The following is a 25,002-nucleotide window of genomic DNA, read 5'->3' on the forward strand; positions in this document are numbered from 1 at the left end:
CATTTTCCTCACGCGCAACCGCTTGAGCATGCGCAATTCGTGTCCTTCCAAGCCTGCTGGCCTTTTCCCGCCCTTGTCTGGCCTTCGGGAGAAAGTCAGAGTTCACGTCTCTCAAAGGATTTACCTGCGATGCTGTGGGGATACGAGGGCCAGTAGTTTGCAGACGTCATTTTGATCCCGAATCTGAAGGTTCAAAGAACATACTTTGAGATTATTTGCTAGGCCGAGGTCCGGGAGGCGGGAAAGGGCTGGGTGGGCGGAGGGTCAGAGGTGAGAGGTCAAAGGCCCGCGAAGGGGGCGGAGCGAGGCGGAGGCGGATGGCGGCACTTCATCTTGGGCATCAGAGCCGCTGAAGCTGGGACGCGGGTCCGGTGCGTCCGGCGGGAGGAGGAGTGCGGCGGCCGCTCCAAACATGCACAGCCTGGCAACGGCAGCGGTGAGTGGTTGCTCCCGCTCGGATGTCCGTCTCAGCCTGTTTTCTAGCTCCCAGATCCGGGCCCTGAGTCCAGCTGCTCCTGCCCCTAGTCGCAAGGTCTGGGGGTCTCCACACGCCGACCGTGGCGGAGCCGGACCCCCGCTGTTCCCTCTCATCCCCTCCCGCCCCCTCTCCTGGCCTGGCGCGCGGCCTCTCGCGTTGTTTGCCAGCGCCAAGGCCTGGTCCCGCGCCCCGCGCTGCCCCAGCAGGCCATTCATTGATTCCTTTGCGCCTGGCGTCAGTTTATCTGGACGCGGGTTGTGAATGCTGGGCGTCGGCGGGGATGAGGATACTGCCACGGCCATTCGCTCTGGTCCCGTGATCCTAGACTTCCTCGCCTAGGCACATCTCAGTGGTTCGGAAATGGGCTTCTAGCTCAAGCCACTTGCTTTTTGCATGAGGAAAGACTTCCTCACGCCTCGCGTTTTATCTTTTAACAAGAAAAGCAAATCATGTATTATACCTCCCTAGAGTCGTACTATGGCTTTCGGTTAAATTTAGAGAAAGTAGACTCCTTCCCTGGCCTACAAGCCCTGTATGATGTGGTCCTTAGTCACGTTTATGGGCTTGGTTTTTGTCACTTGCTCCCTAAGCTCCGACCAAGAAGTATATGAACTTTTCTGTTACATATTCTCTACCTGGAATGTCTTTCTTAGGACTCTGCCTCCATACATACACACAAGTTTACCTCAGAGTGACTTTTTCCGACCATATTCATAGTAGCTTGTAACCCCAACATTTTCTCATATAGAGCACCGATCCCACGGTTTAATTACTAGACTTTTATATTTTATTTTACTTTTACTTGTGGGTTGTCTGTACTCTGTAAGTCAGGGGCAAGTATTTGGTGAGGCCTGTTCACTTGTTTTCCCCACCACTGGGACAGTTCCTACTACAGTAAGGTAAGCACTCAAATAATGCTGACTGAATGGCTACACTCACAACCATACTGGAAGCAGCATAGTTTAAAGACACTTCCAAAGGCCAGTTTCACTTTGTTTCACCAAGGGGAAATGCTATCAGGAAAATAATGTATTTAGATTACATTATGAGACAACGTAACATAATGACTAAATAAAATATGAAAAACTACCTTAACTTCAAGTATAAAAAGAAATATTTAGGACAGCCGTGCTTGGGATTTCTGTGAATTTTGAGGCCAGCCTGGTCTATATGGAAAGTTCAGGCCACCATGATAGCATAGTGATATCCTGACCAAAAAGAAAAGAAAAACATCCTCCAGAGGGTGGTGGCAGCACCTCTGTAATATCAGCTCAGACAGGCAGATCACAAGTTCAAGACCAGCCTGGCAATTTAATAAGACTATCTCAGAAAACATTTTTAAAAAGATGGGTAGAGATATTAATTATAGGAGAATATTTGATCTGGCATGTGTGACACCCTTGGTTCAGTCTCCAGAGACTCCTCCCAAAAGTAAACAATCTGATTGGCATGACAATGCTTTTAATCCCAGCACCCAGGGAAGCAGAGGCAGGCAGATCTCTGCATTCAAGGGCAGCCTGGTCTACAGAGCGTTTTATTTAGGCCAGCCTGAGATACACAGTAAGATGCAGTCTCAAAAGGGAAGAAAAAAAGCAAGCGACTCAGCTAAGTGTAACTGAGACCTAGACAGGAACACATTGCTCAGGAACCAGTGAGGTGGCCTAGTGGGTAAAGTCACTTGTTGCCAAGTGTATTGACCGGAGTTAAGTCCCCAGAACTCACAATACACACAAACTAATAAACATTCATTTAAAAAAAACTAAGAACATACTACTTCATGAAGTTGATTTCTTCTTTTCAGAGCAAGTAATATTTTATATCCTGTCTCTGTTTATACTTGTTAAAATTCTTAAGGGACTATAGTTTCCATAGGTGTGTGTGTGTGTTTATTTAAGCACAAATAAAGTATATATGTAAGCCACATACTCATTTCCTTCATTGTCAGCCTGATTGGTAACTGAAGGCCAGCTGTGTTGTTTTTTTCTGTAGTGATTTTGCAGTTCTTAGAGGAAACACTGAGAAATCTCAGCATAGTAGATTTGTTACAAAGAAACATTTCAAGCTTTCTAATGCTGTAGACCAGAAGTTTCCAGAAGCCACTGGGCAGCATGTACTTCATTTTGTTCCCATGATTATGCTAGTCATGAGAATCTAGTCTTTTAATCTTCTCCATACCTTTTGTCAATCAATACCTCCGGGTTTCCTGTCACCCTTAGTTTTGACATTGGTCTGATTGGTCCTCTTTTTGATGATCTCACTTCACCAAGGTCTGGGATGAGCCATTAAGGGAGGAAGGAAATGGCAGTCGACTGACAGACAATAATGGGAAAGAAGCCCCTAGCTGCTTTTGTTCCTTCTTTCCCAGTTATACATATTATTTGAGACTCATCAAGTTGAAAGGTGGCGGTGGTAAGCGAATTGTTCAAGGTTAGATGGTAGATCTCAGCATCTGAACATACATGCTTCAATACCAGTCTCCTCTCCTCTGCCCAGATTCTCATTTTCCTTTTTTTCCCTCCCTAATGCATTATTTGAGTAGCTGTTATAACTGTGGCACATTAAGCTAACCATAGTGGTACGTGTCTTTGGTGAGCAGGAGGGGGCAGATCTCTTCAAGTTCAGGACAATCAGGGCTACATAGACCCTCTCAAAAAGCAAAACAAAAACCTGTGGTACGCTACTTATAAAAAGTTCTCAATATATAGTTCTTCAAACTACATTTATAGTGCCATACATAAGTTTAAAAACATGCGTTATGCTGCTTGACCCACATGGCAGCTCTAACAGTTTTTTTTGTACCAGACATTCATTAGGATAATTGATAAGGGATAAGACTGAAGGATACAAATTTGACCCAGTTTCTTCACCATCCCCTATGTCTACAATTCATACTGTTATGTTATTTTGATCTGAGCAGAAAAAAATAATACAGTTTGCTAGGAACTGAGATGGAGCGTTACACACAGCAGTTCCCACAGTAACCTAAGTCTTGAGAAGATGCTTGAGTTTTGCTTAATAATGAAAACTAGTGATGTGCTTATCTGTGTGGATGTACGTGTCCGGAGACCGACCAGAGGTCAACCTTGAGAGTTGTTCCTCTGGAGTGGTACTTGAAATGGGGTCTCTGACCTGGATCTTGCAGATTTGACTAAGTTGGCTGGCCAGTACACCTCAGTGATCTGTCTGTCTGCTTCTACAGCATTGGGATTACATGGGCAACCAAAGCCAGCTTTTTAGGTTGGTCCTAGAAATTAAACTCAGATCCCATATTTTCAAGCATATTACTGACTGGACCATCTCCCCAGCCCTAAAGTTACTTTTTTTTTCCTTCCCTGTTTATGTGTGTGTGTTGCTGTGAATTGAGTTTGGGGCCCCATATGTACTAGGCAAGCGATCTACTACTGAGCTATTCCCAGCTCTGTCTTTATATACACACACAGGGGAGGGGGGACCATACCTTTAGCAAGGAAATTGGAAATACTATTAAAGGACAATGAATACAGGGTGTTATTCACTAAAGACACAGTTATAAAAGTTGAATTATAATATAGTATGGTCTTGTCATTATGAAATAATATCCTAATACCATTCATTATCATCAAAACAAAATTTCTTTTTTCTATTTTACACAAACAGAAAACAATAAGGGGTTATTTACAAAATTAATAAAGGGAACGAGGGGAGATAGCTAACCAGGTAAGAGCACTCGCTGCTCAAAGCATAAGAACCTAAGTTCAAGTCCCCAGTGCGCACATAAAAAGCCAGCTATGACTGCATATCTGTGACCCCAGAGCTCCAAGATTATGGACAGAAGAATCGCTAGGGTTTGCTAACTACCAGCCTAGTACCAGGTTCAGTGAGAACCTCGTCTCTGTACACTTCAGCCTCACATATGTATATACCACACCTGCACTCATACTATGTAAATAAGTAGCATGCTAATGTAAGGTGGATTGATGACATTTGAGTTACAAGAGACTATACAGTATTCGCTGGAGTAGAGCCCTGTTTTAATCTTGCTGAGTATTGAGGATGGTAATTAATAGTCTAAAATAAATTTCTCAGATGATTTTGTGACTGGGTATGTATTAATAGTTGAACTAACTATGCAAATCCAACTATTAATAAACTGGTGTAACAATAATAAAGTTTTGTTATGGTTATAAGAAATAATTTCTTCAACTTCAAGGGAAGATGTTTGATTTCAATCACATAGACCAGATAGGGATACTGAAAAGTGGTTTTAGATAAATTGAACTCTGCCAAGTCACTGTGTGACCCTGAGCATGTTAATCCTTTATTAACCTGTTTCTTAAGATAAAGTGAATGAACCATACCTCCTACCAGTAATTCCTAGAAAGCACAGGCCTCATCTTCAGCAGCAGAAAATACCTGTGGTTGTCTAGACCAGATTATGGACTTACTGAACAAGGCCCTGGAGAGCTTTTTGGGGATAATAGAAGTAACCTATATCATAATTGTGATGGTCATTGAGATATGTAAGTTCATCAAAATTCAGTGAAATGTGAATTTAAAATGGGTGTGTTTTTATTGTATGTAAATTAAAGTTGGTGTTTCTTACAACAGAACTAAATAATTTCTAAGATCCTTTTTTTTTTTTAAGATTTATTTATTAGGGCTGGAGAGATGGCTTAGCGGTTAAGAGCACTAACTGGCTCTTCCAAAGGTCCCGAGTTCAAATCCCAGCAACCACATGGTGCCTCACAACCATCCATAATGAGATCTGATGCCCTCTTCTTGGGTGTCTGAAGACAGCTACAGTGTACTTTATTTATTTATTAAATTTATTTATTATATGTAAGTACACTGTAGCTGTCTTCAGACACTCCAGAAGAGCAGTCAGTGCTCTTAACCGCTGAGCCATCTCGACAGCCCTTTTTTTTTTAAACTGCCTGAAACTGGTAGTTACTTAATACAGTAGCTACACATTAACCATGACAGAATTGAATGATTTACTATAGGCGGAGAAACTGTAGAGATGGCTAAGCTTGGGGGGGGGGGGACGACAAACTGGATTTTGGGTGTTCAGTTTATTTACCCTGGCTGTTCTGGAGCTTGATATGTAGGGCAAGCTGACCTTGAACTTGAAAGAGATCGGCCTGCCTCTTCCTCCTAAGTGATGGGATTAAAGGCTCTGGTCTTAAGCCACTTCAGGTTCCCAGTTTGAGATGTTTTCATTTAGGGTGGTATTTAGTTACTTGCAAGTTAAGATCTTTTATGTTTTTAAATGTTTTAAAAAATATATTTTTATTTTATGTACTTGGTGTTTTGACTTCATGTATGTCTATATGAGGGTGTTGGATCCCCTGGAGTAGGAGTTATGAGCTGCCATGTGGGTGCTGGAAATTGAACCCTTGTCCTCTGGGAGAGCTCTTAATGGCTGATCATCTCTCCAGTCCTTGTTTTTAACTTTTAATTTAATTTTAATTTATTTACTTTGTGTGTATATGTTATAACTCCTGTCTGAGTTATTTTCATGTAATGAATTATGTAAAAATGTTTTATAGATTTTCACATGAAAATTTGTATTTAGTGCTTTATAACTAGAGAATTTTTCCTAACATTAATGATATTCTTTTTTGTTTTTTTGAGACAGGGTTTCTCTGTATAGCCCTGGCTGTCCTGGAACTCACTTTGTAGACCAGGCTAGCCTCAAACTCAGAAATCCGCCTGCCTCTGCCTCCCGAGTGCTGGCATTAAAGGCGTCTTATCTGTAGGTAGCCTGGAACTTCCTGCATAGACTAGGTATCTCAAATTTGCAATGATCTACCTACCTCTGCCTCCAGAGTTTTGAAATTATAGGCATGAGCCTGGTTGCCGTTTAAATTTTAAATAACTTCTGTATGCCTTTTTCCTCATCTATGAAATGAAAATGTGGGGTCTGAAGAGATGATTCAGCAACTAAGAATTTATACTGGCAGAGAGCTTAAGTTTGAGTCCTATCATTCACATTGAAAGCTCAAAAATCCCAGGTCTGAGGGATGCCCTTTTCTAGCGTCTGGGTACCCACATGTATGCATGTGCTATACACATATACAGACTCATATACATATAAATAAAATAAGGTAAATAAATTTTTAATAATAAGAATAGTATTATAAAATAGTGCCTAACACTGAGACGATGTGGAGACTATAGAGAGATGGCTCAGCAGTTATGAGCAGCTGCAGCTTTTCCAGAGGACCGAAGTTCAATTCCTAACACTAGCATAGAAGCTTACAACCATTTGTAACTCCAGTTCCAGAAGATCTGACACCCTTCTGATTTCAAGCATTGCATATATGTGTTGCTCAGACACATATGCAGGTATAATTATAATACCTGTCTTAGTGTTTTGCTGCTGTGAACAGACCAAGGCAGCTCTTATAAGGACAACATTTAATTGGGGCTGCCTTACAGGTTCAGAGAGGTTCAGTCCATTATCATCAAGGCAAGAAAATGGCAGTATCCAGAGGCAGGCATGGTGCAGGCAGAGCTGAGAGTTCTACCTCTTCATTTGAAGGCTGCTAGCAGAATACTTACTTCCAAGTAGCTAGGATGAGGATCTTAAAGCCCACAACCACAGTGACATACCTACTCCAACAGGGTCACACCTTCTAATAGTACCACTCACTCCCAGGGCCTAGCATATACAAACCATCACATTCCACTCCCTGGCCCCATTGGCTTGTTCAAACATATGAATCTATGGGGGCCATATCTAGCCATAGCATAATAAAAAATACATTTAGTCCAACTTCCAAAGTCCCTATAGTCTATAGCAGTCTCAACGGTGTTAGAAGTCCAAAGTTCAAAGTTTCTTCTGAGATTCATCCAATCACTTAACTGTAATCCCCAAAGCAAGACAGGGAACCAGTTGGGCAAACTCCAAACTCTTCATCTCCATGTCTGATGTCAAAGTGGTCTTCAGATCTCCAACTCCCTTTTCATCTTTGTTGAATGCAACAAACTTTCTCCTGGCCTGGTTCCACTCTCTGTTAGCAGTTTTCCTCAGCAGATAGCCCATAGCTCTGGCATCTCAAATATCTTGGGATCTCCAAGGCAGCTTCAATGTTACAGCTTCTTGTTTCAATGCCTGGGATCCACGTATGATCTTTTGGGCTCTTCCAAAGGGGTGGTGTCACTTCTTTAGCTCCACCCTCTGTAGCACTCTAAGCTCACGTTGATCCATTCACTTCACTGTTGCTGCTGTTCTTAGTTATCATCCCATGTTACTGGCATCTCCAATATACTGGGGTCTTCAGCTACAACTAGGCTTCACCAATAGGCTCTCTTCATGATGCCAAGCCTCAAATCCTTTGCATGACCTCTTCAGTCTTGGCTGTTGACCACAACTGAAGTAGCACCTTCACCAAAGACTTTCCATGGCCTCACAATGCCAAACCTCAGCTGCTCTTCATGAGTACTTCATGCCTTTAAAACCAGTATCACCTGGGTGAGTCTTAAACATTACCAAGTACAGCTGCAGCACGAAATACAACCTTGGCTAATAATTATTGGAGCACAGCTTCTTTGTGCTCTCAGAAAACACTTATCAGAAAATTTCACCTCAGTGATGCTGGTCTCTTCTTAATCACCACTAATTTCTTAGCTCTAGCTAACCAGTTTCAATTGTCCCAGTAGTCCCTTCTGTTCTGGAATCTAAAGCCAGAGCCATAAAGCTGAAACTGCCAAACACTGCTGCTGGAATAGAACAAAGCCCCCTTGCTCTATTACATTGTCACCGGCTTTCTGTTTTCCAACTCCTTCACTGCCTAAGCTTGGTTGTCCTGGATCTTGCTCTGTAGATTGACCTTGAACTCAGATCTGCATGCCTATCTCCTGCAATTAAAGGTGTGTATCACCACACTTAGATCTAAATTTAGCTGTGTAGGATCTTGTCCCAAAGTGCCACTCCCTTAATTTGTTATCTCCTTGAACGTAGGATTCAGCTCTGTTTCACTTCCTGGTACCCCTTTAATACCCAAACCATATATTTTATATTTTTCCTTTCTAAGCTTATTATGCTTGTTCAAAATGCTCTTCATGAGACTTATGCAGAGAACAAAGTCTCTGCTGGGCAGCTCTGAGACTTCCTTTGTCTCTTCATCTTAGCCTCAGGCACTCTTAGACAAGGGCAAAAGGTAGCCACATTCTTCACCAAAATACCATATACCACATACTGAACTTCTGAATCCTCTAGGACCAGGTCAGCACAGTTCAAACAACTCCTAGCAACAAAGTTTCCATATTCCTACTAGGATGGCACATTAAGCCCCATTTACAGTATTCTACAACTTTCCTAATCCAAAGTCCCAAAATCCACATTCTTTCAAACAAAAGTATGGTCAATCCTATCTCAGCAATACCCCAGTCCTTGTACCTGTAAACTCTTAGTTAGGATTTTACCGCTGTGAACAGACACCATGACCAAGGCTTCTCTCTCTCTCTCTCTCTCTCTCTCTCTCTCTCTCTCTAATATTTTATGTATGTGAGTATATTGTCACTGCCTTCAGACAAGCCAGAAGAGGGCATCAGATCTCAATATGGATGGTTGTGAGACACCATGTGGTTGCTGGTAATTGAACTCAGGACCTCTGGAAGAGCAGTCAGTGCTTTTAACTGCTAAGCCATCTCTCCAGCCCCCATGGCAACTCTTGTTTGTTTGTTTGGTTTTTTTTGTTTGTTTGTTTTTTTCGAGACAGGGTTTCTCTGTATAGCCCTGGCTGTCCTGGAACTCACTTTGTAGCCCAGGCTGGCCTTGAACTCAGAAATCCGCCTGCCTCTGCCTCCCGAGTGCTGGGATCAAAGGTGTGTGCCACCACACGCTTGGCTCCCCATGGCAACTCTTATAAGGACAACATTTAATTGGGGCTGGCTTACAGGTTCAGAGGTCAGTCCATTATCATCAAGGTAGGAGCATGGCAGCATCCAGGCAGGCATGATGCAGGCAGAGCTGAGAGTTCTACCTCTTCATCTAAAGACTGCTAGCAGAATACTCACTTCCAGGCAGTCCACAACCACAGTGACGTACATACGCCAACAGGGCCACACCTTCTAATAGTACCACTCCCAGGGCCAAGCATATACAAACCATCACAATACCCAGACACATAAAATAGGAATAAATAAGTTATTTATTTCTTTAGTGGTTAGTAACATAGTTTGTTCTAGGTCTTACTACATACCCTTGGCTAGCCTAGAGTTTACTATGTAAACCTGGCTATCCTTAGACTCAGAGAGAGAGATCCATTTGCCCTGCCTCTCAAGTGCTGGAGTAAAGGCATGTACTTCTAGATCATCCCTAAATAAGTCTTCCCCCCCCTTTTTTTTTAAGTAACAATTACTCCTGGTTTTGTTTTTTAATAAAATTTTACTTTTTGAAATTATAGTATAGTTACATAATTTCCCCCTTCCCTCCCTACAAATTCTCCCATGTACCCTTACTCTCTTGCTCTCTTTGAAATTACTATTGTAATGTGGCCACATTTTACTTTAAAGGCATTTCTATATTACTGTATACAAATACATATTCAGTTGACTTAAGTACTGCTGTTACTGAAGTGGGGGTAAAGTGAATAGGGATGATGAGGAACCCAGGTAGGCACCAAACTGCCCTCCTGCTGCTAGAATGGCTGCAGAACTGAAGCTAGTGCCTTTTGAGGGCCTCAGGACACATTTGAAGTGGTTCTGGATCAAAGTTACATGGAGACTACAACCTCCACAGATGACCTCTGGAGGAGGCGGTTATGAGTTTTGAGGTGTTGGTCTTATGGGTGTCTATACCACTGTCAGAGGCACTAGCTACTGGCATCAGATCAGCTCTGAGAATGGGACCTGGTACACAAGTGTCATGGCATGTTATCTGGTGGCTTACAGGAAAATTGAGGCACAGACTTGTTGAATACAAGTCACAGGCTAGTTCTTACTGGAAGAAGAGATCCTGGAGTTTATGGTGGTGGTGTGTGTATGACAACACTTGGGAGAAGGTTGCTTGGAATGTATTGAGCAGCGTAAAAACTATATTGCTGCTCTAGTTTCTGTGAGTGTTTTAGTTATTATGTTGTAGGACTTGTTCTATGAAAGCTAGGTAGACAAAGGACTTCAGGCTATATTGTAGCCTGTGTTTCTATTAAATTTTTTTAAGATGGTATAATCTAAATATGTATTCTTTCTTTTTGTAGGAATGTGTTCTGCTAATTTATTTAGTATGGTCCATATCATACAACGACTTTTCATAAAGGGCTACATAATATATTCCATTTTAAAGATGTACCACACTATAGTTACACCATCTCTTATTGATAGCTGTTTGTTAGTTTTTTGACTTAAAATATCACAATAGTAAGCATCCTAGTATATTTTTCAGTTCAGCCCAAATATACCTCTAACATAGCCTCCTAAACATGGGCTCATTAGCTGTCAAACAGGTTGAGTTACTTTGATCAGATGTATATGTTTAAGCCCCTGTAACTTACAAATACTCATGCTTATAAAGCACACTGATGGGTAAGACTTGGTTTAGTTGTACTAAGTTGACATTTGCTTTCTTGTTTTCCCCTAAAGCCTGTGCCTACTGCACTAGCCCAAGTGGACAGAGAGAAGATCTATCAGTGGATCAATGAACTGTCCAGTCCTGAGACAAGGGAAAATGCTTTGTTGGAGCTGAGCAAGAAGAGAGAGTCTGTCCCTGACCTTGCACCCATGCTATGGCATTCATTTGGTACTATTGCAGCACTGTTACAGGTGGGTATGTATCCACAAGTAGGAAGTCAGTCATGTTTGTCACAAGTGTGTTTTTCTCTTCCTGTGCCCAAATGATTTTTGAAGACTTGAGAATGGTTGTTTAAATATTAACATTTGTAAGACTCCATTTTTAAGAAGTCAGAGGTAGCTGGGCAGTGGTGGTGCACACTTTTTTTTTTTTTTTTTTTTTTTTTTTTTTTTTTTTTTTTTTTTTTGGTTTTTCGAGACAGGGTTTCTCTGTATAGTCCTGGCTGTCCTGGCACTCACTCTGTAGACCAGGCTGGCCTCGAACTCAGAAATCCACCTGCGCCACTTTTAATCCCAGCACTCGGGAGGCAGAGGCAGGTGGATTTCTGAGTTTGAGGCCAGCCTGGTCTACAGAATGAGTTCCAGGACAGTCAGGGCTACACAGAGAAACCCTGTCTCAAAAAACTGAGAAAAAAAAAGTCAAAGGTATTTGTTAAATGCATATTTGGGGGTTCTACCCAGGAGATTTAATTTAGTTGATCTGAGAAGCAGGCCTTAAAATCTGTGTTTAACAGGTAAATCTAAGAGCTACATTGAGAAACAGCTTTTAGAAATACAGCGTGGTAGAACTGTTATAGCTGGGAAGAATATAGAAATAGTATGAGGGCCATAGACATGGTCTAAGGGGGGATATGTTAAGATTAAGGTGTAGCAGCTATAGGATTAAAGGTGTGTTTCCATGTGCATTAAAGAATAAATAAATATATCTGCTAAGGTGGTTCATTGGATAAAGGCACTTGCTGCCAAGCCTGACAACTTGAGTTTAATCTCTGGGTACAAGGAGGGATCTGAATCCTGCAAGTTGTCCTCAGATCACTACACATGTGCTGTGATGTGTACACACACCACAAAAAAAAAAAAAAAAAAAAAAAAAATTTAGTAAAGCCAATATAAATAACTAAAATTCGGGTCAGGCCAGAGTGGTGATATCTGGGAAATAAGTTAATACGAAATAATCCTAAGATACCAAGGTATAGAATAAATGATGATTATCATTTATAACTATAAAGTTTTTCCCCAAATTAATAATCTTTCAAATCTGTTTGGTAAATTCATATGCTGTTCCTAACACATGTAGCCAAGAATCTATTAGTGTTATGAAAGGATTTGCAGCTAAAATAAACAGAACTATATTCAAGATAGGTCTCACTATAAAATAGAATATAACTTCTTAAAGTTACAAAAATATGGGTCCCTCAATTAGCTACAGGGTCTGGAGAGATGACTCAGTGCAGTGGTAAAGAACACTGGCTACTCTTCCAGAAGTCCTGGATTTGATTTGCAGCACCTACATTGTAGCTTACAACCAGCTATAATTCTAGTTCCTGGAATCAGACACCCTCTTTCTGGCCTCTGGGCACTGCATACATGTGATGCACAAACAAACATGCAGGCAGTACACCAACACACATAAAGTACAGTAAAATAAAGACTAGCTGCAAAATGTAGGGGGAAGTATAGGAGACTCAGTATTCCTGCAGGCACATAGGAAAAGGTCTTGCCTACTTAGTTTAGTACGCTTGTAATGAAAGGGTTATTCAGTTTCTGCAGGAATTAAAGTCACTATGCTGTGATACTGGTAATTTGTGATTAATTACTGTCTGGGATTCTTCTAATTTTTCAGGAAATTGTAAATATTTATCCATCTATCAACCCCCCAACCTTGACAGCACACCAGTCTAACAGAGTTTGCAATGCTTTAGCATTGCTGCAGTGTGTGGCCTCACACCCGGAGACCAGGTAAGTGTTTTTTTGGGTGTGTTGGTAAATTAATGGGGGTGGGTGAGTATCTTATAGGAACTTATATACCTTTGCTGTGTGATCAGAGAAAGGAGATGCAATGTAGTGTATGGATATGAGTCTTTAGAACTCATTATTTTTTGCTCAGTCATGGCAGTGACATTTTTCTTACAGTTTTTAGTGTGTTGGATATTTTTAATATACTTTCTTTATGTCTCTTGGCTTTTTTGTGTGTAATGTTTTATCTGTTAGTTTTGGAGTTGGTGGGTCTTTGTGGGTAAGGTTGCTTGGTTTCTTTTGTTTTGAGACAAAATGTTTTTGTTTTCATAGCTGAAACTGGCCTTAAACTGTCTTTTCTTTTTCTTGTTTTTTTTGGGGGGGAGGGGGGGGAGGGGGCAAAGGGATGTTTGTTCATTTGAAACCCGGTTCTCTGTGTAGCCCTTGCTGTCATGTATCTTACTCTGTAGACCAGGCTGGCCTCAAACTCACAGAGCTCCTGTTGCTGCTGCTGCCCACCACCTCCACCTCCACCCCCCACACCAGCCTTGGCCTTTTGTCTCCCAGGTGCTGAGATTGTAGGAGTGTACCACCATACCCACCTTTTCCTTGTTTTCCTGTTACTATTGACATATATTTCTACAGTGTTAACTTTGATAGCTATTTTTAGTTTCTGGTTACAGATTTAAATTAAGTATGACATGTTTTAAAGTAAAGCAAAATACAATTTCGTACCTTTTAACAACATAAGAGCAATTTACTAATTTAGTGATTTGCTATGTTCTAATTGGAAAGATTTTGCGTAACTACCTTAAAGGATATTTTCTGTCAGTGATTCAACCCCAAATATAAAAAGAGCTTTAAGCCTTCCATGGTTGTTCATACTTATAATTCCAGTGCTCAGAGGGCTAAGACAGGAAGGAGGCTTGCTAAAGAGTGAGGCCCTGCTCCAAAAAAACAAAATTAAGTAATTATTTTATGTTTACTTAATCAGAGTCATCTTACAACAGCAAAGTTTTAAAGAACAATGGTCATATCACAGGAAAGATAATATATGATAAGCACATACATGGGCACTTCTCTTTTCTAAATTGTGGAAGGCACTGGGCCAAGATTGTTGCATGGTACATGTCATATAATAGGAACTCAGTAAATATTTGTAAGCACTTTTTCCTCACAAAATTCAGATTTGATTTCTTTTTTTGTTTTTCACTTTTTTTATTAGATATTTTACTTATTTATTTACATTTTAAATGTTATCCCCTTTCCCGGTTTCCCCTCTAGAAATCCCCATCCCATCCTCCTTCCCCCTGCTTCTATGAGGGTGTTCCCCCACCCACCCACTCCTGCCTCCCTGCCCTCACATTCCCCTACACTGGGGCATTGAACCTCCACAGGTCCAAGGGCCTCTCCTCCCATTGATGTCTAAAAGGCCATCCTCTGCTATAAAAGCGGCTGGAGCCATGGGTCCCTCCATGTGTACTCTTTGGTTGGTGGTTTCGTCCCTGGGAGCTCTGGGGCATCTGGTTAGTTGATATGTAGCTCTGGCTGTCTAGGGACTCTAGCTGGTCTCAAACTCTCCACCTGCCTCTGCTTCCCCAGTGCTGGGATTAAAGGTGTGTGACATTACACCTTGTGTCAGAGTCCTTCTTAGTTTAGAATTCTAGGCAGCCTCTGTAATTTAGATGGGGGTTGACATGCAAGGTATAGCTGTATTGCCATATTGTCATACATGAAAAAGAAGGGAAAACCCTGGTCAAGAATCTGCTTTGCGCTAGTGAGATGGGTCAGCAGTAAAGAAGCCTGTGCCTAAACTGGACAACCTGAGTTCCACACAGGACTCTCACATGGTGGAAGGAGAGAGGAGCATGAATGCATCACTCCCTACCAACACACACACACACACACACACACACACACAAATAGAGAGAAACAGTCTGCTGTAGCTTTTAATTGCCTTCTTTTTGTCTAGTTTCCTTATAAAGTCTGAGTGTTTAGTTAGTGCTGACTTGTCAGAAACTTTAAAAAGCTGCTAAGAACTTTGTCTTAGATGGGCTTAGTGGCACAGACTTAAGATTCCACCGCTGGGAAGGCAGAGGCAGGAAGATTACTACAAATTCAAGGCCAATCTGGGTTACTTAATGTAGTGAGACTTTCCTAGTCTGATTATCCAAGAAGAGAATACTTATGTTCACTTAAAAGAAGTACATAAGTAGTAGTAGATGGTTTTCTGTATTAGTTGCAAATTCAAGTGCTTTCAAAATATTTGGTGTATTTAGTATGCCTAACCAAGAAAAAAAATATGTTTAAACACAGCAAAGTAGCTGGACATAGTTGGGTATATCTGTAATCTTATCACTTGGGTATTTAGAAGTTCAAAGTCACTATCAGCAACATAGTAAGTTTAAGGCCACTCTTCGTGTGTGTGTGAGAGTGTGTGTGTGTGTGTGTGTGTGTGAGAGAGAGAGAGAGAGAGAGAGAGAGAGAGAGAGAGAGAGAGAGAGAGAGCGAGCGAGCGCTCTCATACATGTGTGTTGAGGGACATACACATGTGCCCAGCTGCCACCCTTGTCTGGGTGTTTGAGGAACCTGGAAAATCCCCCTGCAACTAGAAAGTACCAGAGGCAGTTATAAACTATGGGAAATAGAAGAATTGAACTTAGGTCCCAGCAAATTCTCTTAATCACCAGAAGCCATCTTTTCAGCCTCCTGAAGAATCTCTTTCCCAGTAAAGTAGCTTTTGCCCTTTTTTTGAAGACGGTGTCTCTAGGCTAGCCCCAGACTCATGATCATAATTCTCCTGCTCTAGGCGGGCCCTGATTGCTAGGTTCTGTGTAGATGTACAGCAACACATTGCCTTTAGCATTTGTGGCTTGATTTTCGTTTTGGGAGGTTTGTTTGTTTGTTTGGCTATAGTCAATCAGTTTTTAAGGCACTTAGTGCAGATTAAAAGTAAATTGTGTTGTTTAATCATCCTAGCCTGGGTTGCTGTATCACATTGACATTTTGTGCTGAGTCTTTATGGTGTGTCAGTGAGGGCAAGAAGTTCCCCTTCTTAGCAATGTAGACTTGTCTGGCTTCTGTGGCTGGATGCTAAGTAGCCCTCAACATCTCTCACTTCTGACAAATACATCTCCAGATACTAACACATGTCTCCTCTGGGACAACGTTATACATTGAGAATGTTGGTCACAAAAAGCCAGTGAAATCTTTTCTAAGGATTCCTTCCCCTGGCAGGCAGTCTCACATTCTGTCTCAGACGTAGTGGGCCCTGGGTTGTGACTGTGGTTGTCCTTTCTTTCAGGTCAGCTTTTCTGGCAGCACACATCCCACTCTTTTTGTACCCCTTTTTGCACACAGTCAGCAAAACTCGTCCCTTTGAATATCTTCGGCTCACCAGCCTTGGAGTTATTGGTAAGTTTTTTTGTTGTTGTTGTTTTTCTTAAGAAATGGTCTTATGTAGCCCAGGTTGGCCTCAGGCTTACTATGTAGCTGAGGATACTCCTGAAGTTTTTTCAGTTTTTTTATTCTTTACTTTCTGCCTCCAAAGTGCTGGGGTTACAAGCATACTTCCTCATACTTGATATGGTTTTTAATGTGGAGCTGAGGGTTGAACCCAGGGTTTTATGCGTTCTAGGCAAGCACACTACCAACTGAATGGCATTGATGTCCTAGGTAAGTTATCAGGGACATTAGTAAGCCTGAAATTCTTACTGATAATAGTGGTCTAAGTTGTGTGTTTGGTTCACTTATAGCTTGTTCATTTTTTGTCTTTGACATCGTCTGTTTACTAGTAAGTGATTACAAAGTTACATCCCTTTTTTGTTTGGTTGGTTGGGTTTCTTTGTTTGTTTGTTTGTTTGTTTGTTTTGAGACAAGGTTTCTCTGTGTAGCTCTGGCTGTCCTGGAACTCACTTTGTTGACCAGGCTGACCTCGAACTCAGAAATCCACCTGCCTCTGGCTCCTAAGTGCTGGGATTAAAGGCATGAGTCACCACTGCCCAGGGCAAGCACCATTCTTAATACTGTTAATAAAGCTGTAAGAATCAGAAATCAAGATCTGGTTTTTAGCTTCAAATTATAGAGAGAGTATCGTGTCTGGCAAGAACTTAATTTGGTAAATCTTTTTTCTGTTTTAAGATTTTTTTCATGCATAATGTGCCTACATGAATTTCTCTCTGTCTGTCTGTCTGTCTCCCTCTCCCTCACCTTCCCCCAATACCCCTTCTCTCTGTCTTGTAATTCTTTGTAGTCCAGGTTGGCCTAAAGTTCAATAGTATCTTCTAGCCCGTCCCAGTGCTGGGATTGCATTCATGACTCACTACATCTGACTCTGTTTTGCTTTTTGTTTAAATGGATATGAAATGGATTCCCTGACACAGAAACTACAGTCTGTATGTCATATTTCTTGCTTTTGATGAACAATACAGAGTAAATATAATTTGAAAGCCTTTCTTTAAAATACCTGTGCTTGTCCATGTTTTCTTTAGGGGCCTTGGTTAAAACAGATGAGCAAGAAGTAATCAACTTTTTATTGACCACAGAGATCATCCCTCTGTGTCTGCGCATCATGGAGTCTGGAAGTGAACTCTCTAAAACGGTACTGCGTGCTTTGAGTGAGGTCCACCATTGTTTGTTTGTTTGTTTGTTTGTTTGTTTAGGATTACTTATTTTATATATATATGAGTACAACAGAGCTGTCTTCAGACACATGAGAAGAGAGCATCAGATCCCATGCACATGATCGTGAGCCACCATGTGATGTGGTTGCTGGGAATTGAACTCAGGACCTCTTAACCTCTGAGCCGCCTCTCCGGCCCGAGGTTCACCATTGTTTTGGCTCTGGCTGCTGTTTTGTGGCTCTAGAACCTTTCTCTGCTGCTTCAGAGTTTTCACCTTCTAAGCGTTGTGTTGTAAGTGTATTTATTGGTGTGGGTGTGAAGATAAAGACAACTTCGGCTAGTTGGCGCTCACATTCTGCCTTGTCTCTGGTTCCTATTGCTGTGAGCTGGTCCACAGGCTTCTTTCTGGGCACTTATGTCTCTGCTTGCCATTTCACTCTAGGAGTGCTGGGGTCATCAGGCTCATACAGTCAGAATCTTAGCTAAGGTTTCTTTGCCGTGATAATACACAGTGATTAAAAGTAACAGGGTTGAAAGTTACAGCTTATAGTCCAGGGAAGTCAGAGCAGAAAGTCAAGGCAAGAACTGATGCAGAGGCCATATAGGAGTGCTGCTACTGGCTTGCTTCACATAGCTTGCTCAGCTTTCTTAAAGCACCCAAGACCACCAGCCCCTTGCATTGTGTACACATGGTGTACAGACATAGATGAAGGCAAATCACCCATACACATAAAAATAAATAAGTCATCTTTTAAAATATGAGTCTGGGAAAATGATTTAGTAGTTAAGAACATTTGCTGCATAATCATGGCAACTGGAGGTCAAATTTCAGGCCCATGTACCAAATGTAGCAAGCTACATCCTGTGCACATTTATAACCTAGCTCTGAGCAGATAGACATAGGAGAATGCTAGGGCTTGCTAGCTTTCCTGCCAGGAAAACCCAAACCCAGGTTCAGGTAGAGACCCTGCCTGGAAGGAACAGGAAAGAGTGATAAAGAAGAGCATTTGACATCCTCTGGCTTCTGCACAGTCCTACACCATTACATGCACACATACTCAGACAGACAGGTACATACATAAATAAATAAACCTTTAATAAATGTACATGTCTAATCTTAGACTACTATGGATGCTTTTCCGGGGTGGTAAAGTTTAGTTGAATAGGTGGGTTAGTTGATTGGTTGTTTATGTTTTTATTTGTATGCACGTGTCACATCACACATGTGAAGGGTAGAGGACGTTCTATGGGAGTTGGTTCTCTCCTTCCAGCATGTGGACCTTGGTTTTTGAACTTGGGTTTTCAAGAGTAAGTGTCCTTACCCACGGGGCCAGCTCACTAAGGTGACTGGTTGGTTGGTTTAAACCCTGCTAAGTAAATATATAACTATTTAGGAACCAGAAATTATCCACTAAACTAGACATAAGCCTGCTGTATGACTCCACAGTCTCACACCAGGTAAGTTCTCAAGAGAAATGAGCTCTTATGTATGTCAAAATATGTATGAAGACATTTATAACATTTCTATTTTAAAGATTGAAAAGTGGTATGGTCATAAATAACTACATTAAAAAGTGTGATCTGATACATGTAATGCCGATGGTTCTAATTGTATTAAGCAAAGAAACCAGCACATGAATTTTTACTGTGACTCCACCTAGGTGAAGTTCAAAAACAAGAAAAAGGGCTAGAGAGGTGGACCAGCAATAAGACCAGTATCTCCTCCAGAAGATGTGGGTTTAGTTTTCATCATCCACATAATAGTTTACAGCAATCTGTAACTGCAGTCCCAGTGGCTCCAACATGCTCTCTCCCTGGCTGTACAAGGCATGCACATGGCACACATACATGCAGGCAAAACAGCATCCACATTTAACAGAAAGCCAAGCTAGCTATTGGTGGTTACCTATAAAGATCTGTATTAACTGGTGAAAGATGCACAGCAATGCTAAAAATTCTGAGTTGCTGGAAATGTTCTGTGTTTTAAGCTGTTGTGGTGTACAGATATGGTATACAGACTGAAAGCTCACCAAGTAACACTCTATTAGTGAATTTGTTCTTTGCTATAGTTTGTATTAGTTGCCTATTGCTGTCATGACAAATTAGCAGAATTAAGTGATGGCTTAATTTATGAATTTATTCTCAGGGCTAGAAGCCACAAGTCAGTTTCAATAAACTAAAATCAAGCCAGGTAGAACAGGGCCAGGGTTCCTCTAGAGGCTATAGAGAGGAGTCTTTTACATGCCATTTCACTTCTAGAATTATGTTCCTTGTGTTCTGTTATGTGTGATTCCCTTGTGCAAGCAGTCAAGCATGTTCACATCTCATTCTCTTGTATTCCCTTCTTAGGGGTTAAATTTCCATCTCTCTGTTAGAATGATGTTTAGTGATTCTTGGGACCTGTGTGGATAATATCTGTAGCTCAAGATCCCTAATCATATCTGCAAAGACCCTTTTGTACATATGCGACAGCATCCTCAGGGTTGATGATTAAGATTTAGCTACCTTTGGAGTATATTACTTGTAGCTTTATACCTCATATATACAGTGAGGTCTATGCAGTGTTATACCTCAGTGGAACAATGACAGCAGCTGTTCTGATGGCACCAAAGAAAGATAATCATTATCCTAGTTGTCTGCACTTGTGACTCCTGCCTGTAATCCCAACACTTACGAGGCTGAGGCAAGGGCATTGCTGTGAGTTTAAGGTTAGCTAGCCATGCTTACAGAGTAAAGAGTAAGACCGTGTCTCAAACCTTGTCCCCAAAATAATGATTGTGTAATTTAAAATAGGAGCTTGGGGTGGGGAGGGAAAGGGTTGAGCTGTGTTCCAAGCTGGTTTGGTATTCACTGTGTAGCCAAGGCTGGACTCAAGTTTTATGCAATTCTCCTGGTAATTATCTAGGGCTTTCCCCTTTATATAAAATGAGAATAATGGTAGGTACTTTGTGGACTCAATAGGAAAAGTGAAGCCTATAAATAGCCTTTAGAAAAAAATTCTGATGCCAGGCGTGGTGACGCACGCCTTTAATCCCAGCACTCGGGAAGCAGAGGCAGGAGGCCAGCCTTGTCTACAAAGTGAGTTCCAGGACAGCCAGGGCTACACAGAGAAACCCTGTCTCAAAAAAACAAAAAAAAAAAAGAAAGAAAGAAAAAAAATCCTGACATAGTACTTGTTCAGTACAATAACATTTGTTCTGATTGTGTGATGCTTGATAAAGTTATGTAAAATGTGCAGGGTACTCCGCTTATGTTATGCTTTGAGTGCTGATCATGCCTAGATGTGTGGACAGTAGTCACTTAAATGATAAGTCTGAGCAGCTCTTTAGGCATCATTCATCTTTGTTTTGCTCCAGGTTGCCACATTCATACTCCAGAAGATCCTCTTGGATGACACTGGTTTAGCTTATATATGTCAGACATATGAGCGTTTTTCCCATGTTGCCATGATCTTGGTGAGTTCTTTCCTTTACTCTCTTTGCAGTTTACTTCCATCACAAAACTTAGTCCCTTCGTTACTGACCCAAAACTTTGTCTTCTAACTAGAAATAACACTTGGCCAGGTACGATGGTATATGCCTGTCATCCTAGTATCTATAAGGCAGAGGGATGCAAGAGGATGCCTGTGGGCTTGGAGCAGCAGCATGGGTTTCTCACCAGCCAAATGAAGAAGTAGTGTCCTAGCCCAAAAATACTAGCTGGAATGGTAGTGTGTGTCTTTAATCCCAGAGCTGTGGTAGCAGAGGCAGGCAGATCTCTTTGAGGTTGAGTCCAGCCTGATCTATATAGCAAGTGCTTGGCTAGCCAAGACTACAGGAAATATAGAGACCCTTTCTCAAATGGGGGGGGGGGGGGTAACGGAAACTTTATAATGATTCTTAGATGATCTGGTCTCTGGTGTCATTTCGAATTACTTTGTGACTTTTCCCCCCCTACCTTTGTTTTGGGTAAAACAGGGTAAAATGGTCCTGCAGCTATCCAAAGAACCGTCAGCCCGTCTGCTGAAGCACGTAGTAAGATGTTACCTTCGACTCTCAGATAATCCCAGGTAAAGATTTAATAGGACTTAGAAGATTTTGTCGAAATAGTATCATGAATGGATTCCAGTGTTATAGCTCAGATCTTCTGTCTTGAGAATTGGAACGCATATAACTTTAGTTTGTCTAAGACAAACTTAAGTTCCGGTTAAAATTTAAAATTCTGACTTTAAAATGCACTAGTTAGACCTTCCTCCTGTTGTAACTCTGTCCTACCCTGAAATTCCCGAAAGCCCAAGCAGTTTCAAGGGAGGCTGGTGTGGTGTGGGCTTTCTGTGGCTACTCCAGGTAATCAGAGTACTTTAAAGGTCTCTTGCAAAGTCCTGTAGCCTAGAGGCTTTTTTAGCTTGCAGTTCTCTGCTTCCTGTAAGCTGTTGAACTTAGTACTTTTTCTTGGTGGGTTCAAGGACTCTGCCAGAATCTTGCACTTTGTAGATGTAATGCACTTCAGAAATGTTTGACCTTCTCTCCTACTAATCCATAATTTATGATGAAAGCTACATGTTCAGATTCTGCTAAGCCACATAATGGAGTGCTTTCTGAGTTCCTGAGAATCAAGTGGCTTGTCTCTAGCCAGTGGGGTTATTTGAGCCCTAGCTATTCTTTGATCATTTGTCCTGTTTTTCAGTACCTCCCAAGTTTGGAATATACTTATTAGAAATTACACCTGTTTAAGTATAAGAGCTGTAACTGTTCAGAACAGCTCTGTATGGAAAATAATTTCATTTCTCATAAGCTATGTCTAATGGTATTTTGACAGTATTTATCATTAAATCAGAACAGTTTGGAGTGAAATATTGCATCATATTATTCCATTTTGCTTTTGCATGAAGTTCTGCATTGAGGTGTGGTAAAAATATTTGTGGGCTACATAACACCTGCTTTAAAGATTCTAATAGTTTCATGGTGTAACTTGATAGCCATGGATTCCTAGGAAATTGTATATTTATATCTAAGAAAGGGGGTCTTCCCAGCTCCCAAATATGGGCTTATGTGTTGTCTTTCTGATGTAGGGCACGTGAAGCACTCAGACAGTGCCTCCCTGACCAGCTGAAGGACACAACCTTTGCCCAGGTGCTAAAAGACGACACCACCACGAAACGCTGGCTTGCACAACTGGTGAAGAACCTGCAAGAGGGCCAGGTCACCGATCCCCGGGGGATTCCCCTGCCCCCTCAGTGATCCTCGTTCCCTCTCACTGCTCCCCTTTGCTGGGGAGTGAGGGTGGAACCTATGAGGAAAACAGCTCAGGTTTTATTGCTGGGAATAGACAACCTCAGTGCTGAACTGTACTGGAGAAAAGGGGCAAGGTACCCGCTGAGGTGTGTGGGCTGACTGGAGGTCCTGGATCCCCCTACTGCTCCCAGGAATTGGGCTCCTGACAGCAGTCTGCTACCACAACCCCAGGCGGGTGTCAACACCAGCAAATGCTGTGTTTGCAGCATGCCCAAGATGACCCTGCTCCTGAACCTCTACCTAGCCACTGGTAGAGAGAGGAGAGAACGTGGTAATGGCAGCAACACTCTAGGCATGAGAGCACCGGGGACCAAGCCATGTGGCTTTTTTTTTTTTTTTTTAAACTTTGCCTTCCTGGACAACTTAAGGTGTGTCTCTTAATTCTCTCTTACAGTATTTGTTTACTTTGGATTTTTGTTTTTAATCTCAAAAGAGAGAGATGTGTTTAATGGACACAAGCTGTAGTTCTCAGCAAAACTTTGTCAGTTGGCACTGTTTACAAGTCTGTTAGCTGCATAAGCTCAATAAAAAGTTGGTCTGGGCATTGCATCCCCTCTGACAGACCGATAGCTGCATCAGGCTGTTGGGTGGAATGGGAGGCAAGGGAATAGGAAAGCCAAAGGCCAAGCAGGAACTCTGTGCCTGCTCTCTGCTCCTGTTCTTTCCCTCCCATACCTGGCTGCTGTGAGGACACTCACCTTGTTCTGGCTTCAGCTGCTAGCCTACCCACATCTCAGCGCTTTCCCCTTTTTTACCACTTAGACTTAAAGCAGGTGTCTTAATTTACTCAACCTTCCCTAAAAGAGAATTGTATTGGGGCAGGAGGGATCGCAGTTCTTCAAATTCAGGTCTTCGAAGATAATTTCCAGGTGTCTTCTCAAACGGAGTAAGCGCCTGGATCCAAATGGTAGACTACTTGACCCCGTTCTCTAGCGTGAGTTTTCATAGTGCCATCTCCTCATGATTGTAGAAGCAGCTGAATGAGTTTCTTCAGATTTAAAATGAATAGCTGGACTCTGCTGGCTCAGTCTCCTCTCCTTTTTAACACACTTTCTTAGGTCTATGGAAACTACAGGGTTGCCACTGAAATGTTTTTTTACTTGTTGATAGTGTCAGGGCCCCCCTTCCATCCCCATGGGCTTGACTCTCAACCTGTTACTGTAAACTGCGATCCTTCCCACCGTCAGCCTTTGTTTCTCATCCTCACCTCCAAAGATGGGATTATTAATCCAACTCTAGAAAGAGTCCAAATCTTCAGCCCGTGTCTCATACACTTGAAGATGTCTATATTGAGTTTGAAGAGGTTATAAAGGGACAGATGGTCATAGAAACCTTTGCAGAGGCAGTTGTGCCAACCCAAGGGCTCTTTCATTGTTCGTTGGCTTCTGTCTTTAAAGCCAAGAAAGTAGTAATTAAGTAGCCTAGATTTAAGGAGGGTAGAATAAGCATTTATTCCCCTGCCTTCCAAATTGAAGAGGAGGACTTGGCCTCAAGCCTGAAGAACAAAAGTCTCAGAAAGCAAAGAACAGCATCACCTTGATAAATGTCTTGACTCAGTCTGCGGCTTGTGATCTGAAAAGTTCTCTAGGGTACCCTGGTTTTTGAAATATGCCTTCCTGCTGAGCTGAAGTCTTTCATTCCACTTCACTGGGGGAGCAGCTGAGGCTTGGGGCCTTGCTCCCTGGGACATTCTCTCCATCTTTTGGTGCATTGGCCATATTACTGTGCCAATAGTGTCTTAACTCATGTCCCATCTATCCTCAGCTGGCCTTGGACCTACATAGGAGTTGAATGGGGAGGGGCTACAATGGGTCTTCCTGTGGTTGGTCCTGATGTTGTATGTACTATATAAAGAGACCCCTCCCCTTATATTGTGTTTTCCATCCCTCACCCTCAACAGGATTAAAATAAAACATGCTGGGTTTTTTTGTTTTGTTTTGTTTTGTTTTTAAATTCTTTTAATTGGAGAGTTTATTCTGTCAGCATAGAAATGTCTAGGCACTTTAATCTGATGATCATTGTTAGACCTGCCTCTACCCTGACTGCTTACACACAGACTGTCCTGCCTAGAGGACCGTGGTGGTTCCTTTGTGGCTAGACTTTTAGGCAGTTAAAAGGC

At 41.9% G+C, this 25,002-nt stretch overlaps 2 protein-coding genes across 3 annotated transcripts in view; one reads left to right on the forward strand and one right to left on the reverse strand.

Annotated features, from left to right (window-relative positions):
• Positions 1–25,002, reverse strand: part of Usp37 (ubiquitin specific peptidase 37) — a 108,777-nt gene that overhangs the window by 70,516 nt on the left and 13,259 nt on the right. The window lies entirely within an intron of this gene.
• Positions 11–24,817, forward strand: Cnot9 (CCR4-NOT transcription complex, subunit 9). 2 transcript variants are annotated; one of them, XM_006496171.3, is made up of 8 exons: positions 11–189; positions 11,045–11,224; positions 12,876–12,991; positions 16,293–16,402; positions 17,479–17,588; positions 20,967–21,065; positions 21,567–21,658; positions 22,661–24,817. In XM_006496171.3, exons 2-8 carry the CDS (start codon positions 11,183–11,185, stop codon positions 22,827–22,829), a joined length of 738 nt encoding a protein of 245 aa, XP_006496234.1. In that variant the 5' UTR covers positions 11–189; positions 11,045–11,182; the 3' UTR covers positions 22,830–24,817. The 2 variants fall into 2 exon arrangements, with proteins under 2 accessions (XP_006496234.1, NP_067358.1); NM_021383.5 differs by having other exon boundaries at positions 35–436.

This window comes from Mus musculus, chromosome 1 (genome assembly GCF_000001635.26).
Source record: "Mus musculus strain C57BL/6J chromosome 1, GRCm38.p6 C57BL/6J".
NCBI lineage: Eukaryota > Metazoa > Chordata > Mammalia > Rodentia > Muridae > Mus > Mus musculus.

Coding starts and splice junctions, on each gene's coding strand:
- Cnot9 (NM_021383.5), top strand. CDS start 413: ATGCACAGCCTGGCAACGGCAGCG. Junction 12,992..16,292: donor GCCTCACACCCGGAGACCAG/GTAAGTGTTTTT, acceptor CCTTTCTTTCAG/GTCAGCTTTTCTGGCAGCAC. Junction 21,659..22,660: donor CGACTCTCAGATAATCCCAG/GTAAAGATTTAA, acceptor TTTCTGATGTAG/GGCACGTGAAGCACTCAGAC.